Source organism: Sminthopsis crassicaudata, chromosome 1, assembly GCF_048593235.1.
Source record: "Sminthopsis crassicaudata isolate SCR6 chromosome 1, ASM4859323v1, whole genome shotgun sequence".
In the NCBI taxonomy this organism is placed as follows: domain Eukaryota; kingdom Metazoa; phylum Chordata; class Mammalia; order Dasyuromorphia; family Dasyuridae; genus Sminthopsis; species Sminthopsis crassicaudata.
In genome coordinates, this window is record NC_133617.1 from 471,273,383 (window position 1) to 471,291,542 (window position 18,160).

General features: G+C 34.3%; 2 protein-coding genes and 1 long non-coding RNA gene across 14 annotated transcripts in view; 2 read left to right on the forward strand and 1 right to left on the reverse strand.

Moving 5' to 3' along the window:
- MOSMO (modulator of smoothened) overlaps positions 1-5,349 on the forward strand; it is a 65,257-nt gene extending 59,908 nt beyond the window's left edge. The window contains exon 3 of the mRNA XM_074281016.1: positions 1,302-5,349. Coding sequence (XP_074137117.1) covers positions 1,302-1,486 — 185 coding nt within the window. The 3' untranslated portion in view covers positions 1,487-5,349. The remainder of the gene's footprint in view (positions 1-1,301) is intronic.
- Positions 60-13,980, reverse strand: LOC141550400 (uncharacterized). The gene is made up of 4 exons (XR_012484599.1): positions 13,586-13,980; positions 12,381-12,524; positions 11,312-11,489; positions 60-780 (listed from the first exon to the last, which is right to left on the reverse strand). It is a non-coding gene; the product is annotated as an uncharacterized LOC141550400 (long non-coding RNA).
- The window catches only part of VWA3A (von Willebrand factor A domain containing 3A), a 91,290-nt gene continuing 87,019 nt past the window's right edge, over positions 13,890-18,160 (forward strand). For 7 of the 12 annotated variants that reach the window (XR_012484597.1, XM_074280998.1, XM_074281001.1 and 4 more), the window contains exons 1-2: positions 14,259-14,377; positions 18,017-18,107. Coding sequence is in view for 7 of the 12 variants with exons in the window: in XM_074280998.1 (XP_074137099.1) it covers positions 18,043-18,107 (65 nt within the window). In the remaining 5 variants the exon portion in view is untranslated. Of the gene's footprint in view, positions 14,146-14,258; positions 14,378-18,015; positions 18,108-18,160 lie in introns of those variants that run through there. The other 5 variants (XM_074280999.1, XM_074281003.1, XM_074281008.1 and 2 more) reach the window with 3 other exon arrangements.

Sequence of the window (18,160 nt, forward strand, 5' to 3'; positions counted from 1 at the left end):
TGTGGTCAATTGTATGTGATAGGCACTATATCTAAAGAGAATTAGGACATGCAGTCTCTCCCAAATCACACCTTTTATTTAAGGGTTAGTTAGTATTTCAAAAACTTTGACTTTTTTCAAAAAACTTCTGCTTTCTTAATTATTTGATGAATTTGTTTCTAATTTGTATTATGACATTTTCTTTAGAATATTATTTAGGGTGAAAAGTAACTATTTGGACAATGCAGCTATCTCTTAGTTGCTAAATTCCCCAGGATATATAGGCAATGGTGAATCTTTGTTCTTCCTACTTTGTGTCAGTATAGTGAAATATCTTTCAGGTACTTTTGTCTGAATGAACACAGCAGGCTTTTATCTCTAAGTGATCTGGTTTAAATCAGAATAAAAGAAATATTCAGTATATACAAGTGGATCTGAAACCTCATCCGTTTGGGTGTTCCCTCCAGTAATACATACTGCAACCTAGTTCTGCTTGCCCATCTCATGCAATTCTTGTCGTATACATTCACCACAGAGCTTTCACACAATGTGCTAGGTCATTCCTTGTGTTCTGCTGACATTGCACATAATGCCAGGGAAGCACACAACCAGCCTTTTTTCTTCTCCTCTTCTTCCTCCTCCTTTTTGTCTAATACAGTTCTTTGATAACATCCTTTGTTCTACTTCTTTGCCATTCCTGGTTTGTACTATGTTTCAGCTTACTCATATTGACAATGTGCCTCTTTTACCTTTGAGGTGATTTTTGCTTTCACTTCTTCAGAGATTGCAATATTCCATGACCTGTAACCATACAAAATATAGGAAGAATATTGATATTTAAAAAGAAGTAATAAAAGATCCTGATAATCTTTTAAAAGTAATAAATAACACCAAATTTTTATGTTGTACTTTATCTTTGGATCTATGCTTCATAAGTGAACATCCATGCAAAGCATCATAACCAATGAATTAGTTAAGATTGGGATTCTCTGTAGAGCAAATGTATACTTAGCAAATGTAATAAAAAAAAATCTTTTACAGTTTAGATGTTGGAGATAGCTGTGTTAAAGGTTAATCATCATATTATATAACTCTTTTACTCTTTATAGTTATGGTCAAAGTACTGGATGTATTCAAATCAATGTAATAGTAAGCCATCCTTTAACAGGATGTTTATTTACTCTTGATTTTGTTAATGATATCTCTGGTACATTTCCCACCTCTTTATTAAATTTTACAAATTTCATACATATGTTTTTGCCAAATTGTCATTGTTTTTCAAATCACCAAACTAATATGTGGTTTTTTGGTTTGTTTTACAGTGATCCTTTTCTGTATGGCTGCCCTAATATTTCCAATAGGATTTTACATCAATGAAGTTGGAGGTCAACCTTATAAACTGCCCAACAATACAGTAGTTGGGTCTTCATATGTACTATTTGTCTTATCAATTTTCTTTACAATAGTGGGACTTCTATTTGCTGGCAAAGTTTGTTTACCTGGCTGATGAATGTCTAAACTGCTTGACTTCTTTTTTGGGAAAGATGGAGGGTGGGAAAGACGAAGGCAAGGCATCTGAGCAGTCCTGTTCACAGGAGGATGCTTAGATGAAGCTATCTGTTACTGAAAAGAGAAATATGTTGACTCGTTCTCACTATGCACTTTGGATTAAAATGGAGAGCCTTTTCCATAACCAAATACAGACAACATTGACTAAATCTCCTGAGCATATTCAGGCAGTCAGGTCTGCACTGTGATAGCAACCTAGTGAAGAAGAATGCTTTATATTGAAAAGCATATGGCCCTAAATGACTGTACCGTTCCGTTTTTGTCTGATTAATCTTTTTAAGTATTTATGAACTAATGGTGGACCAGATGGTTGCAAGAAAAGTTCAAGTGAGGCTGGCCTCACTTCCTAAGATATTAGTGTACAAAACTCCCTTGTGATAAGATAAACCTTTGGCCCCCAAATGAATTGCTGTTGCATTACTGCACCAAGAAGCCAATAGATCAAAATGTGTTTGCTAAAATATGTGTTGAAAAAAAATCCTTAAATTTCCCACTCTCTGTGTTTAAAAAAATTCAACAAGAAAAATTAAGAAATATGTTCTTTTGGGGGTGGGGGGAATCTTCCTTATATTTATATACATATATAATATATATATATATATATTGCTGATGCAGTATACCATGTGTGTATGTGTGTGTGTGTATATATACATATATATGTGTGTATGTATATATGTCTATATACATATATATACCTACACAATTCCTGGAAGAGAACTTGGAATGCTTTGCTAGCAAAACACTGTGGTGTGCAAACCTAGAACTCAATAGAAAAAGCCATTTCTCTGAAGGCTGCAGTGTGGAGAGAGTCTTCAGTTTACCTCATTCTTTGTAGCAGCCCTTGATTTTAACAGGTTTTTGTAATAGGTACAAATAATCCCATACTTTTCTAGGTGCAATTTTAAGTTAAGCTAAAGATTCTTTGTATGGTTAATTTATTTGTATATGAGGGTAGAAAGCAAGATCATGTCATACTTCAAACCCAAATTTGGGAAATCTGACACTATTTAAATTATTATCAGCTGTTGTCTGTTGTACAGAAATTCTCTTTTCTACTTGCTTTGTAACATGAATAATGCATTGATCTAGGTTTAAGCACAGCAATTCTACATAAATACAAGGCTCACTAGTGAATATAGGCAGCAGTATTTTGGTCATTTACTAATACTAACTTAATACTTCCATAAAAAATGAACTTATAGTGTTCTATTTCCATCAAAAACCTGAGCAATACCTTTTTATTTTCTATGCCTTGTTTGCTAAAAGCTAACATTTTAAAATGTGCATTTACTTTAAAGGTTGTCTAAACTCACAACTTAAGTTTCTTCCTAAAAGAAACACTTCAGCTAACCCTTAAACCTTAAACCACAAATACTTATGTCTCTCTTTCCTTTTTCCTTCATTTCTCATTTTCCTTAGTTCATTCCCCCCTTGAAATTAATACACTATAGATATTTTTCCCTTTGTAGTGGATTGAGGCATTTTTTGGCAGTAGAGTCAAGTCTTTGATCTTTATAGTGAAATGGCAAACCAAATATATCTGTCAAAAGAGTTACAAGCCTAGATTCTTGTTGCAGAGTGCAGTTTTCTAGAAAGCCACATTGTATTTTAAAGTATACATGGAGTTATGAGATGGAAATGGGGCCTGGAAGGTAAAGAAAGGGATGGCTCCCTTGTCAGATAAGAAAACAAAAACTCTAATGTAGTTCACCATTCATATACCTCCACTGTTAATTGACAAACATTTTAGTATTAAAATAAAGCCCCAATATATCAGCTTGCTTTGATTTTGAGAATTCTTGGAGTATTATATCTGTGGAATATTCTCCAAATGTTAAACAGTGATTTTTTTTTTTCATTTCTAAGGTGACATCACTTTAGCAAAAATTCTAAGAGGAAAAAACTTTTTCTAAAGTATTATGTCTATCCAATTATAAGAATACTACTAGGCATGTTCTCTGGACGTTTGATTGCTGGGTCGTTATGCCAATTGAGATTTGGTTGGTCCTCAAATAAAATGGGTCACTTTGAAGTGAAGCTTTGGATATAACCGTTATACCACTGAATAAAGTGTTAGCAAAGTATGGTTCAAATTAATTTATGATATGATTAAGAGCTTTTCTTCTTCCAAAAGATCAATCTTATTGTAAATAGTTTCACAAATATTTTAACTGGATCATGGGCATGGGGAGAGAGAGTTTCTCAGCTGCTAAGAATTTCCCCACTTGTTTACTTCCTTCACTTACAATGGTATTATGTGTAAAATGACAAGTTTTAGGATTTTGTTTAGTATCTGTTCTCAAAACCATCTAAATGTCTCTAATTTCATCATCATCTTGGAAAATACCCAGTGCGTGAATGACCAATGTGTTGGAAACATCCACTGGCCAGACCCACTGGCTATTAAACCCAGGAGCAAAGCAACCCCAACTTCATCTAGTAGTATGTGAAGTCGAATCTTTGGACTTTGGTCCAAATATGGAAATGAAACCATTTACATAAAGAAATCTATAAATCCTGTAAGTGAAAAAAATAGACAACTATTGGCAGTTGCCTTTAATAAGGTCACTATATTAAGTACTATATAGTACAGTATTAATTTATAGCAGAAAATCATATCTTATAAACTGTATATAAAACACTGTTTATGGTGCAATCATTTGTCAAACTTTTGTCTGTTTGTTTTTAAAGTTGTGTACATTTTTTCATACCTAAGAGCGTCACTGTAAAATCTGCTGAAAACTATTTATAGGTTTTATTTGCACATGGTTTAATTAGTTTTAAACTCTAGGAAGTTCCTATTGAAGCATCTAGATATCTGTAAACATTTAAAATCTTTAATTCATTAAAAACAATTATTTCAGTATGGTTCTTTCCAAAGGTAATTCATGTTCTATGTTTTTAATATGTTTATGTAATTTTCTGGACTCCACCTTTTTCTGTTTTGTTTTGTTTTGTTTTTGAAGGACAGCTCTTATCTTACCATTCTAGATGACCAAAACACCTAACTAATTTTCACTCGTTTACCCAAAGGTTTGATGTCCCAATTTGACATTCTGTGAATAAATTCTTTTGTATGTTATATTAAATGGAAATCCTGGTATATTCATATACTGATATGGAAGATAGACCCTGGAAAAAAGTGGTGAATGTGCTTTAGCTTTCAGGAAGCTATCTCAGTTTTATCTTACAGTGTGGACTTCTTCAGAACACCACATATATAATTTGTTTTTCTTTGTTAAAACGACTCTTTGGTCATAAGTTTTTATGACTATCATAACTGTTTTTCCAGAACCTAAGTTTGCCCCCTCCCCTATTAAAATATAGATATAAACACACACACACACACACACACATACATACATATATACACACACATATATATGTATATGTGTATATAGATATTTTTTTTAAATAACATCACAGTTTAAAACAAAGCTGTCCTGGAAATTTTGAAGGATAAATATATGAAGGAAAAAAAAAATGTCTTCATGGGTAGTATTCCCAACAAAAGAGTCCATGGTTGTTATCACCTCAAGAGATTTTAAAGTTTGTGCTCAAAGTCTGTATATTATCCCAAACTTTATTAAAGATTGTTTTTTAATTGGTTATAACATTTTTCAATTAATAATTTCAAAACAAATTGTTAATACAAGCTGTATAAAATGAACATAATTTTCTTCACTTGTATTTTTGTTATCAAGCAAGTTTATCAAAATAAATTGTCTACTAAACAAACTAAAACTGATTCAATTGATTTGAATTCATCTAAAGTATAATAAATTATTTTCTAACTCTTAATTTTTAACTCTTAATTAATCTTTACATTTCAAAAGTGCTGCTTTTAAATGTATTTTAGAATTCTGCATTCTAATCTATTTGCTACATTTTATGAGCTTATGTCATTTGTGTTCACTGTTTTGATTGTTAATTATATATTTCTCTCTATCGGGACTTTGCATTTTTTCCTTCCTTTGTCCCACACTTTCTTTACAAACGTAAAAAGAAGGGGAAAAAGAATTAATCTGCTGAACACTAGCAGACTGTAATCAAAGTGGTCTGTCCCTAGCCTTCTGTCCCTTATTTTTTCACTAAACCCAGATCCTGTTACTTTCATTTTCTCTCTTTTTATTCCTCTTTCTTGAGCAATTCTTTAAAGGTAATTTATCTTGCTTGCAATTGCCCCTTTCTGATTCTACCCTCCCTTCAATATGCTTCTATCTCCTTTTCCTATTACTACATATTTTCTTGAGTTTAATGTATTTCTACATTAAACTCTTACATGTATGTTCAACTATTCTTTGCTCAGTTCATATTTTGTTTTATATATCTTCTCATATACCCCATTGTTTGATATAGTAATCCTCTTTCTGCTTCTTTCTTCCTCTCTTTTCTTCCCTTCTTAAAACCAAAGAGAACAAAACCACATCTAAGCCTTGTACTTATCTTTTTTCTTCCCCTTTCTGTGCTTCTTGAAGGTAATGGGGGGAATTATCTCTTCTCTCATTAGAGAGAGTAGTAGGTGGCACAATAGATAAAGTATTGTGTCTGAAGTCAGAAAGACCTTCATTTGAATCCATCCTCAGATCCTTAGTAGCTATGATATTGAGCAAGTCACTTAACTCAGTTTGCCTCAGTTTCCTCATCTGTAAAATGAGCTGGAGAAGAAAATGGTCAACTACTCCAAGTATCTTTGTCAGGATCACAAAGAATTAGACATAATTAAAACAACTGAACAACAACACTAAAGTATTTAGCATTTTCTAATTGTGTGTATGTGTGTGTATCACACACATATAAAATACATCTATGTACCTTTCAAGGTTTCAATTGATACCTTTGGTTCTACTTAGCTATGATTATTCCATCACGAAAATTTTAAAGTCTCTTCCTATTTACTTCTTCCCCTGAAAAATTAAGCTTTTTGCACCTTAAGTTATTCTTGGTTGTAAGCTTTTTGCTTTTGTCTTTTAGAAGATTGTATTTTGAAATGTTTCTTCTCCTTTACAGTAGTTGAAACATGATTTTGTACAATCCTGGCTATGGGTCCTTGAATTCTGACTCTATGCTTATAGTTTTGGGGTTTTTTTGTTTTTTTTGACTTGAACGTTTTGAATTTTTTTTCTTTTTCTTTTTTTTTTTTATTAAAGCTTTTATTTACAAAACATGTATAGGTCATTTTTCAACACTGATCCTTGCAAAACCTTGTGTTCCAAATTTTCCTTTTCTCCCCACCCCCACCCATGGTTAGCAGGTAATCCAATACATGTTAAATATGTTAAAATATTTGTTAAATCCAATATATGTATACATATTTATAGTTATCTTGCTGCACAAAAAAAAATCAGATGAAGAAAAAACAAAATAAAATGAAAGCAAACAGCAACAGAAAGAGTGAAAATGCTATGGTCCACACTCAGATCCCACAGTCCTCTTTCTGGGCTCTCTTCATCACAAGATCATTGGAACTAATCTGAATTATCTCATTGTTGAAAAGAGCCATGTCCATCATATAATCTTGTTGCCATGTGCAGTGATCTTCTAGTTCTGCTCATTTCACTAAGCAAAAACTTTGAATTTTTGTTATGAAATTCCTAGGTGTTTTCAGTTTGGAGTTTTATTTTTACTTTCTCTTTTGGGTCTACTAGATCTGGGCAGTTTTGGTTATATCTTGATATACAATGGCCTGGTTTTCTGTTTAGTCTTGGTTTTCAGATATTCAAATGATTCTTATATTATCTTTCCTCGGTCCAGACTTTTTCCAGATCACTCATTTTTGATACTTTAATTTTTTTCCAGCCTTTTGACTTGGCTCTCATATATTTTATTGTCTCATGAGTCATTAATTCAGCATAAAGAACATTATCATGTTCCATTCTGTTTTTCAAGGAGTTTATTACTTGGATGAGGTTTTCTCTCTCTTATACTATTATTATTCTTTCATTTTTTTCCTCTCAGACTCTCATTTCATTTATATTTATCTCTTGCTCTATTTCTCCTAGGCATTCTTGGAATCCTTGTGACCAAGTCATCTTTTTCTTTTTTTGAAGCTTTGCTTTTATTTGTTGAGTCAGGTAGGTCTTGTTATGAGTCCTATTTTCTCTCTAGTATGGATGCCACAGCTGTGCTGGATGGTGGCTGGTATGAGATCCCAAACGCTATCTCCATCTCAACCTGCTGAAGGCTCTGGCCTATGCTAGTTTCCTTTGCTGTAGCCCTCATGCATTGGTGGTCATTCTGGACTTAGGTCTACACTCCTGCACAATCATTGCAAGACTTCATACAGCCACTGATTTGGCCCTGCTATGGCATTAAGTACTCTACAGGGGGCTCTATCTCCCTGCATAGTAACTCACAGGGACCGAGTCTGTCCCTTGCTTCTGTTGTAATGTATTTTGTATCTAGCTTCAGGCCCTTATTAGAAGTTGTACTGGCTTATAAGACTTCTGTCCAAAGCTCCAGTTTCCTTTAGGCAGGACCATTTGGAGGAGGTTGCTGGTATTTCTGATGTAGTCCTTCCCCCATCCTCCACTTTCTTCCTCTTTCACTAGATTTTTAGCAGGCTTTCTTTTTGTTTTTTCTTATTTTTTTCTAGTGATTCTATTTGTCATTTTATTTAGACTAGATAGAAGAGCTTCTGTTTCTCTGGTTTTCTCTATCCGTGTTTCTGAAATCCATTTTAGATACCAATGGGGCTTGAGTGAGAAAGTTAGATTTCTCTGTGGTCTTTCATGTCTCCCTTTTGACTGGAATTCTTCTACTGATTTGAAATGAGCTTTGGTTTTAGAATTTGTTTTCTTCTGAAAACATTTCTCACAAACACACACACACACACACACACACCATACACCTATATACCTTTCAAAGTTTCTGTTGCCTAAGTTTCTACTCACTTAAACTCACTTCATCAGGAAAATTTGAAAGGTCTGGACTGAGACAAAATAATATAAGAATCATTTGATTCTCTGAAAATCAAGACCAAACAGAAAATCAGGCCATCATATGTCAAGAAATCAATAAAAGAAAACTGCCCAGATTTAGTAGACCCAAATGAGAAAGTGAAAATATAGAGAATCTGCTAATCATCTCCTGAAGGAAACTCCAAACTGAAAACTATAGGAATATCATATACAAATCCAAAGTTTTTAAGTCAAAAAGAAAATTCCAAGTACAGAAGGTCAGAATTCAAGTACAAGAATCCAAGTACCTTGGATTTAGCATTGAAACAATTGACTTTAAAGGCAAAAATGTTGATTTATAAAATCCTCTACTATGGCTATCTGTTAACCAATTTTTTTTTTTTTTTTTTTTTTTGTGAAGATGACTGTGAGGATATGGATTCCCTTCTTAGTTTCAGAAATTGACTTGTACTTATTCTTGGTCTCAGTAGTAAAATTAAAAAAAAAAAAAGAATTATAAAGAGTATAAAAGAGGAGAAACAAAGATATATTATCTGTTCAAGAGATAATTCTTTTCCCAGAAGGGAAAGTACAAGATGGCCATTTCAGGCATGTTGAAGATTCTTTTAGGAAGACTGATGATGACAAACTCTGCTTTATCCCCCCTCCCCCCAGAGAATAAGAAGGTTCAGATACAAAACAGATTTACATTTAAATAGAATTTTAAAGCTGGGAGGAACCTAACCTCACTCCCTCACTTTCTAGATGAGGAAACTCGAAATTAATTTCTGCTATAAGCAGAAATTAAAGTTCCATGCCTGGGAGAAGAAAAAGTAATATTTGGGGGCATCTGGACTTGCAATTTCATCATTGTAACTGTCTTCTATGTGGAAATGTCTTCTGCCTGCCTATCACTGATGCAGAGCAGTAGTTATTCTGTATTTTATCATCTTTAAAAAAATGCCATATTAAAGCTATAAATCCAGGTCTTCCTGACTCCAGTGCTATATCCATTATTCCACATTTCCACATATCTCCATGTTCCTCAGATGGATTTGTGATCTCTCCAATTTAGGAGATCCAGGGATGTAGATCGTAACTCCTCTATGTCTGCCCATCCTGGGCAATTCTTGACTATGTTCTCTTCAAACCATGACCACAAATTTATATATTATAAATTCATGAATATTATATACAAGAAAATATAATTAACATCACTATATGGTATTCCACATGTTATATGAATTTTATAAATTTACAATATTATTGTTGATAAAAAAGAAAACTACAGAGATGCAGTCCCTGTATTTGTCCTCATTAGATATCTTGAAATTCCTCCATGCTCAAACATTCTCTGATGTATTGGAATTTATGTCTGATGTGTTGTATTTTGCAAAGGTTTGGATCTCAGCCAAGATGAGTTTATTTGAACACTTTCTGCTTAACAATAGGGAATTGTGGTCTTGATCCTTTTGAGATGCTCTTATCTACAGCTGGCTGTTTTACAGCATCTTGGTAAGTATTGCCAATTTTTTGCCAACATAAAATCAATTCCATTTGGCCTCTTTCAGGAGGGAATCAAATAAAGGATCTGTCATTTGTCCTATTTAATTTAAATACTTAATATTAATTATCTAAGACAATGAAAACCAAGATTAGAAAAATAGAAATTAATTCTTTTTCAATTGTCAGCTGTAAAATGGGGGTTATAAAAGTACCTACATCTTATGAAATAGTATGAAATTGTTGTAGTGCTTAGCACCTAGTGCTTAATATATACTCGTTTCCTTCTTTCTCCATGTTACTTTACCAAAAAGACAATGATTAATCAAATTCCACTGATGATCCAAACCATTTTAGACAATAGTTTAATAATAGTCACTGAACCTTTCACCAGCATAGCTAATTTTTTCTTAATGAACTGATTTGTGTCAGTCACCCACACCTCTTTCTCTCTTCCTACCTTATCTACCAAATTTAAAAGCTATCAGTTCTTAAGTTGAAATTTTGCCCTACTCTGGGCACATGTTATGGAATTGAAAGTAATTGTTTCTGAGCTATGACTAAAGAAGGTGTCTCCAGGTAAAATTATACATTTTCAATGGCTCATGAAACTGCCTTTTTATCACTGAAATTGATAAGTTCTTATCTTTAAAGTGAAGATGTAATATTCACACTACCTACCTCACAGGATTGTCATGAGAAAAATACTTGTAAAGTGATATTTTAAAGATAAGCTATTTGTTATTATTTCTCTGTGAGAAAAAAATTGCGTTAAAAAAATTCTGGTTTATAAATACTTAAAGAGTTTGGGTGCTTTATTTTATCTTGGATGTTGTGATGACAGATGTCATCTATGAATCCTATTTGGATCCTTCAAGGACTTAAGATATGAGAATGTTTTCCCTTTTTTTTTTTTTTTTTTTTTTTTTTTTTAACTTTTGTTTGTTCTTGTCATTAGGGGGAAAAGTTAAAGAAGGGCAGCTAGATGATGCAAATTACTAGCCCTGGACGCAGGAGGACTTGAGTTCAAATCCTACCTGAGACACTTAATACTTACTAGCTATGTGGCCCTGGACAAGTCACTTAACCCCAGTTACCTTGAGCGCCTCCCCCCCAAAAAATAGGTTTGGGAAGAAAGAATGGAGGGAAAAAAGCAGGGAGGGATTTTGGAATGGAAGAGAAGAGGAAGGAAAAAATGAAAGGAAGAATGGAAGGAAAGGTTTTTATTCTGTTAACATATAATAACTTTTGTAAATGTTCTTCCTCTACCTTTGAACTGAACCATACCTTCATTTTAACAACAAAAAATAAACCAGAAACACCTGATACAGTGAGCAAATGTGACATTATATACATTTTACCTTAAGCTGTCCCATTCCTCATCGCCACCATGAACAGGAACAAGCAAGTTTCATCATCTCTTTTCTGGGATTACTTCTCAATTTGGCTTCCTTGAAAGGAGGGAATCTTGCAAGTGCTATACCCTCTTCTCTTTCAGATGGGCAATGGATATTGCTGTAGGTCAGCCAATTTAAATGACTAAGAAAGAAGAATGCCACAATTATTCATTCATTCATTTATTTTATTAGAGCTTTTTATTTACAAAGCATATGCATGGGTAATTTTTCCAACATTGACCCTCGAATAACCTTTTGTTCCAAATTTTCCTTTCCTTCCCCCACCCCCTCCCCAGCTGGCAGGTAGTCCAATACATGTTAAATATGTCAAAAATACATATTAGATCCAGTATATGTATACGTATTTATACAGTTATCTGGTTGTGCAAGAAAAATCGGATCAAGAAGGAAGAAAAAGAAAAACTCTGAAAAAAAAAATGCAAGCAAATAACAACAGAGAGAGTGAGAATGCTAGGTTGTGCTCCACTCTCTGTTCCCATAGTTCCTCTCTCTGGGTGTAGATGGTTCCCTTCATCACTGCATAAGTGGAACTAATTTGAATCATCTCAATGTTGAAGAGAGCAATGTCCAAGAATGACACAATTTTTAACCTAAGATAATGAATTAGATTCCAGTTATAGTCAGATATCCTGCCCAGAGGCACTTGCTGGAGTAGCATAAGTCTTATGATTTGACATAACTAGAAAATTACTAGATAGAACACCTGCCTCAAAATATCTTCCTTTTTTGGTTTTTCATATTGACACTACATGAAGATACATTCTTTTGGATTTAATGAATTGGCACCTGGAATATCTGCTTTTGCTTAAAACACAAGAGCTACATAGTTAGGAGGTCATTCTCTGTCATTCCATCTATATATATTTTATACATTCTGATTTATATTTGTGGTTTTCCTTCATTGGAGAAAGAAGTCCTTGAGGGCAAGAACTGTTTTGGCCTTTTCTTTATATCCCCATCGTTTAGCACAGTATCTAACACCTGTGTATAAATTGTGTATTAATTACCTTACCTTTAAAATATCACTTTCACCTGTGTGGTAAAAAGACTGATTCTTCCTTTTAAATGCAAATACACCTGAGAGGGATAACACAAAAATCTTCAGTTCACTTTTCAGTCATGTAAACAGATACTTCAAGAGAGGATTTCATAAGTTCTGGTAGAAAATGAAGATAAACATTTCTCAGCATTGATTTTTCTTTAATTTCAATGCAAAAAAAAAAAAAGACATTAGGATCATAGTTAGTTTTGCTATTCCTCTCTGAAACAGTACTCAAAAATTGAATACAAAAAGTGATGTCTTGGTTGTAGAAGATACATAAGTTACGATTCTAGTAGTGAATTTTTAATTTTCTTGTTATTCAGTCATATCTGACTCTTAATGACCCTGTTGGGTTTTTCTTGGCAAAGATACTGGAGTGGGTCTGCCATTTCCTTCTCTAGCTCATTTTATAGATGAGGAAATGGAGGCAAACAGTGAAGTGACTTGCCCAGTCATGCAGCTAGCAAATATCTGAGCTTGGATTTGAACTTAGGTCTTCCTGACTCCAGGTCCCAGTATTCTGTGCTGCTTTTCTCACTTCAACATTGCCTCGTACTTGTTTTGCACTATTTATATGTGCACATGTTGTACTCTTTTATAGAATGAGAAGGCAAGGGCAGTTTCATTTTTGTCTAACATCTTAACATGGTAGCTAGCACATAGTAGTAAAAATATGCTTTTGAGTGATTTCCCAAAGTCACAAGATTATCATAAATGGTAAGTTTGAAGCCAGACCCGGTAGGTTCAAATACAGTTGTTCTTTCTATTGAATGGCACAGTCTTCAGATATGTCTTGTGTGTAGGGGGATGTGAGAGGGTTGAGATACATAAATTCATGGTCCTTTAGGGAGGTGGAGGTGGAGGTCTGAAGATTAAAGATGTCAGAACTAAACGTTTAGAATGGGAAATCATCTGCATGGAAGCAAGTATTTGAAGTTGTGGGAGTGGGTAAGATTTACCTAGGAAGAGAGAGGTCAAAAAAAGACACATGAAGAGCTCTCCCTGCTATTAAAGGCTTGAACTGCCCGTCAGACAGTTAAAATGAAGGCTCTGATAATAGTTTTGGGAGGGAGGAAGAGGGAATGACCTCGGAGAAGGATGTCCTGCCTAGAAAAGCTAGTGCTGAAGACAAATCCAGTTTCCCGATTTTACCTAGTAACAGGTATTAATCTTACCTACTGTATTTGTAAAGCAAGCAATGATGCTAGGGAGCCACTGCACTAAGCAATGGTGATTTTAGTGTTAAGCCCAACCCCAAATCCCCATTTATCCTTTAAACAGCTGCCATTTTTGACCCAATGCAAACAAGACATAGTTTCAAGGCAGACCACCACAGGTAAAGAACCTTGTTTCTACCTGGACTAAACCATTTTTCTCTGTTTAGCACAAAAAGACTAGCGGTTAAAAATTAAAAAAATAATAATAATAAAAATAAAAATTAACAATAGCAAGGCAACAAGCAAAATACTGCTATTATTCAGGTGAGAGAACATAGAAGGACATTAAAGTTTCTGGAAATTGTATCAGAATATGATGTAGAACTGCTGCTCCCCTGTCCCTAGCTTATTGTGTTACAGTCTGTTACCTAGGGAATAGAGTAACATTCCTATAGAGCTCCCCTAGCGGACTACAAAGAGAGTAAGGGAGAAAGTGTGATCAGAAGCCAAAGTCCTTTGGGATAAACATTTCTCCTAAAAATGAAGGACTGAGGATCAAAGACAGAAGGAAGTGACAGGTGAGTATGAGTATCAAGTGTGTGGGTCCTGGAGACTAAAGGAAGCGTAGCAAGGGTTCACTGAAAGGCCAGCTGTGCAGGCTAATGGCATCTTACCTCAGCTGCTATCGCTGGGTCTCAATCCCAAAGACAGTGGCCCAAAAAGCATCAATGCTTGCCTGGAAAATGGTCAGTTACACCTTTGGATAAGTGGACGGTGCCTTTGATCATCATTACTGCTGGGGAGATATAGGTGGGTAGTTTATTCATTTACTTCCTGATTGGTTTAGAAACGTTTTCTTGTTCTAATTAATTGAAATTTCTTCTAGAAAAAGTCTGGGAAGAGAAAGGAGAAATTCATTACCAACCTTCCCAAACTTAGTGTAGTTGTCTTGTCTAAGAAGTCTGGACTACTCACCTAGCTTTTCAGAGAGTCTCTCTACAACTCTCAAGTTACCATTTTCCCTAAAGCAACTTCATAATATCAAAAAATTACAGAATATTAGAAATTGAAAAGGCCTTAGATCTCATTTCATCTAATCCTGGCAAATTTTATAGGTGAGAAAGCTGAGAATCAGAGAGGTGAAGTGGCAGTGGCCCAAGACCTGTATGAATATTGAGTAGCACTGAGATTCAAAGTTATGTCTTCTGATCCCAAGTCAAAAATTCTTGACACTCTGGCAAGCTGTTCTCAATGACCTGTCAAGTAACCCTTTCTAAGTTCTTAGTTGATAATAGTTTAAGGAATTACCTTCCCAGAAATAACAGAATTTCAAGAGCCTCTTTTTTAAAGACACAAAAATCTCGGGCATTAATAACAGACTTAATTTCTCTCTGCCTCAGTTTCCTCAGTCACAAAAGGGCAATAGTCTTTACCTCTCAGGATTATTGTGAAGATCGAAGACATAACTTTGTAAAGTGCTTTGCAGATCCTAAAATACCATATAAATGATAGCTACTGTTATTGTAATCTACATCAAATTTGTCAAATAGGCATCCTGGCCCCCCAGTACTACTGAATGTGACTTGAACCAGATTAAAATGTAATTAGAAAATGTTTAACAGATAAAAATACAATAGAATATAGACACTGGTAAACAGTTTGTCAACATGCACCCTGTAGAAGGATTTTTATGTATAGTTCAGTGACTCCCTTTGATATCATCTACATCCTTGGAGGGAACATTCAAATTCATAAGCTCCCAGATCCATTCAAGTTTCTGAGGACCTCTTCTCAAACCCACTCTCAGTTTCCAGGCCCCTGAACATTAGTCTTCATTGAACCAGTGCTGTGACACTTAGACCTCATTCTCAGGCTTTCTAACCTCCAGAAGAACCTCTCAACAAGGCTTCAAAGAATCCTAAGTTAGTTTACAGTGATACTTCATTGGCCTGTTGGATGGTCCTTTCCTGTCCCTTGGCTTTCTAAGATCCCTCCCAAAATGTGGTTCTACCCTGCCTTGCTCTACTAAATTATTTCATACTCTAGACTCCTACTTTCCAACACATATCCACACAAACTCTTCTGTCATATACTATTCCTTTAGACTTGCTTTTCAGCTAGTTCATCTAAAAAAGAAGCCACTACTGGCTCAATGTTTTGCCCTCCCTGGTAATATTTAAATTGTAGTCAAGGCTGTCAATGCTTTAAACCTAAGGACCTGTAGTGATTAGTGCTCAAATTTTCAGAATCATTGAAGACCAGTGGGAATAATATTTTTAGAAAAGTGACTTTGGTACCCTTGAAATCATATCAACTAAGCATCTCCCGCCTTCCTCTATGTTTAGAGCTGATCCTTGCCTTTTCTAATTCCTGCTATAAGTGTATTTTGAGAATGAGCATCTTATTTTCAAAGCTACCATTTCAAATGATGTCCTCTTGTTCTATACCTCCTCTGAATTGAATTTTGAAATGACAGAATTTCACTACTTATATTTCATATGGCAAGTTGTAATTTTTAGCTCTTTCAAGGCAATAACATCTTTCAGTACTAAAATTAGGGGTGTGCTAAAGCCACCTTGAGGGGGCTAAGAAAGCCTATTGTTCAGTTTTCAATGTCAGTATTTACAACTCAAGAAATCAGCAAATAATACAAATCAGTGTTTGCTTTATTGCCTTTTTTGATTATCTAGAATTAAGAAAGTGATGGAGAAAATGTTAATCTAAATTGTGCATACAGCCATGTGACATGAAACTTCTTTGAGTATCCTTAGTTCTTTTAAAAGTATGGTAAAGCTACCTATAATCACATGAAAAAATGCTCTAAATCACTACTAATTAGGGAAATGCAAACTAAAACAATTTTGAGGTACCACGTCAAAACTCTCAGATTGGCTAAAATGACAGGAAAAGATAACACAAATGTTGGAGTGGATGTGGGAAGATCTAAGACCTCCCATTGTTATGATGCTTTAAAATTTTCAAATCATTTTCATGTCCATAATCCGATTTTGTCCTCCTAAAAAAAAAAAAACCCCTGGGTAGATAATTCCATGTGATAGCTGAAAAAGCTGAGATACAGAGAGATAAAGTACTTGTCCAAAATCTCATAGCAGATCAGCCACAGGGTTAGGACTAAAACCCAGATTCCTTACCTCCTGATCCAGTATTCTTGCTAGCATACAACTCTACTTTTTATTTAATCTGTTGCTCAATCTTTCTTGTCATTTCTACAAACTGGTAGGTGATATGAGACTTTACATATATATAGTATGTGTTTCTTAGTCAACTGTTGTGAAACGGAGGTTCTAAGACTTCACTGAGCTTTCCAAGATTCCAATGGAACTTCAACTTTAGCAGTCCTAGCTTCCTGAATCCCACTTCTTTGCTGTATTGGTGAGGTGTTACAGAGTAATCCTTAGTGCTTCTCTGAAAATTTAAAATACCTCAACCATTAACAAAGATCCAAAATAAAATACTCTGTGGCATTGAATTTAGTGTGTTTTCTCCTACCATGATACTATTTTTTTCCTTTTAAAATTTTTTTCTTGTTTATACATGTATATTAATTTTTAAATACACTATTTCTCTATGACTCATATTGGTAGAGAAAAATCATGAGAGAAAAAACAATGAAAGAAAAAAAGAAAAAGAAAAAAGTGAACATAACATGTGTTATTTATATTTAGCCTCTATAGTTCTCTCTCTGGATGTAGATGGTGTTTTCTATCCAAAGTTTATTGGGATTGCTTTGGATCATTGAACTGCTAAGAAGAATCAAGTCTTTCATTGTTTATCATTGCACAATCTTACGATTAGTGTGTACAATATATTCCTGGTTTTACTTGTTTTGCTCAGCATCAGTTCATATAAATCTTTCCAGGCCTTTCTAAAATCAGCTTGTTCATCATTTTTTAATAGAATAATAAAATTCTATTACTTTCATATACCATAACTTATTCAGCCATTCCCCAGTTGATGGTCATTTACTCATTTTCCAATTTTTTGTCAAAAAGAGCTGCTACACATATTTTTGCACATTTTTCCTCTTCTATGATTTCCTTGGGATACAGATGCAATAGTAGCAAAGGATATGCAGTTTTATAGCTCTTTGGACATAGTTCCAGATTGCTCTTCAGAATGGTTAAATCAGTTCATAACTCCAACAACAACAATACACCAGTGCCCGTTTTCCCACATCCACTCCAACATTTGTGTTATCTTTTCCTGTCATTTTAGCCAATCTGAGAGTTTTGACGTGGTACCTCAAAATTGTTTTAGTTTGCATTTCCCTAATTAGTAGTGATTTAGAGCATTTTTTCATGTGATTATAGGTAGCTTTACCATACTTTTAAAAGAACTAAGGATACCCAAAGAAGTTTCATGTCACATGCCTTATTTCAGAATGTTTGCCACAGATTGTATTCATCATGTGCCAATCTTCCTTCATAGGGAACTATATCTTGGAGTATTCTAAAATGGCCACACAAACCAGAATTGGAGTCCAGATTCAAGATAATGAAAGATTTCCACAAGATCTTAGGTAAGGAACTAGCTTACCTGAGTTTCCAAATGAAAATAAATTTTTTACTCATA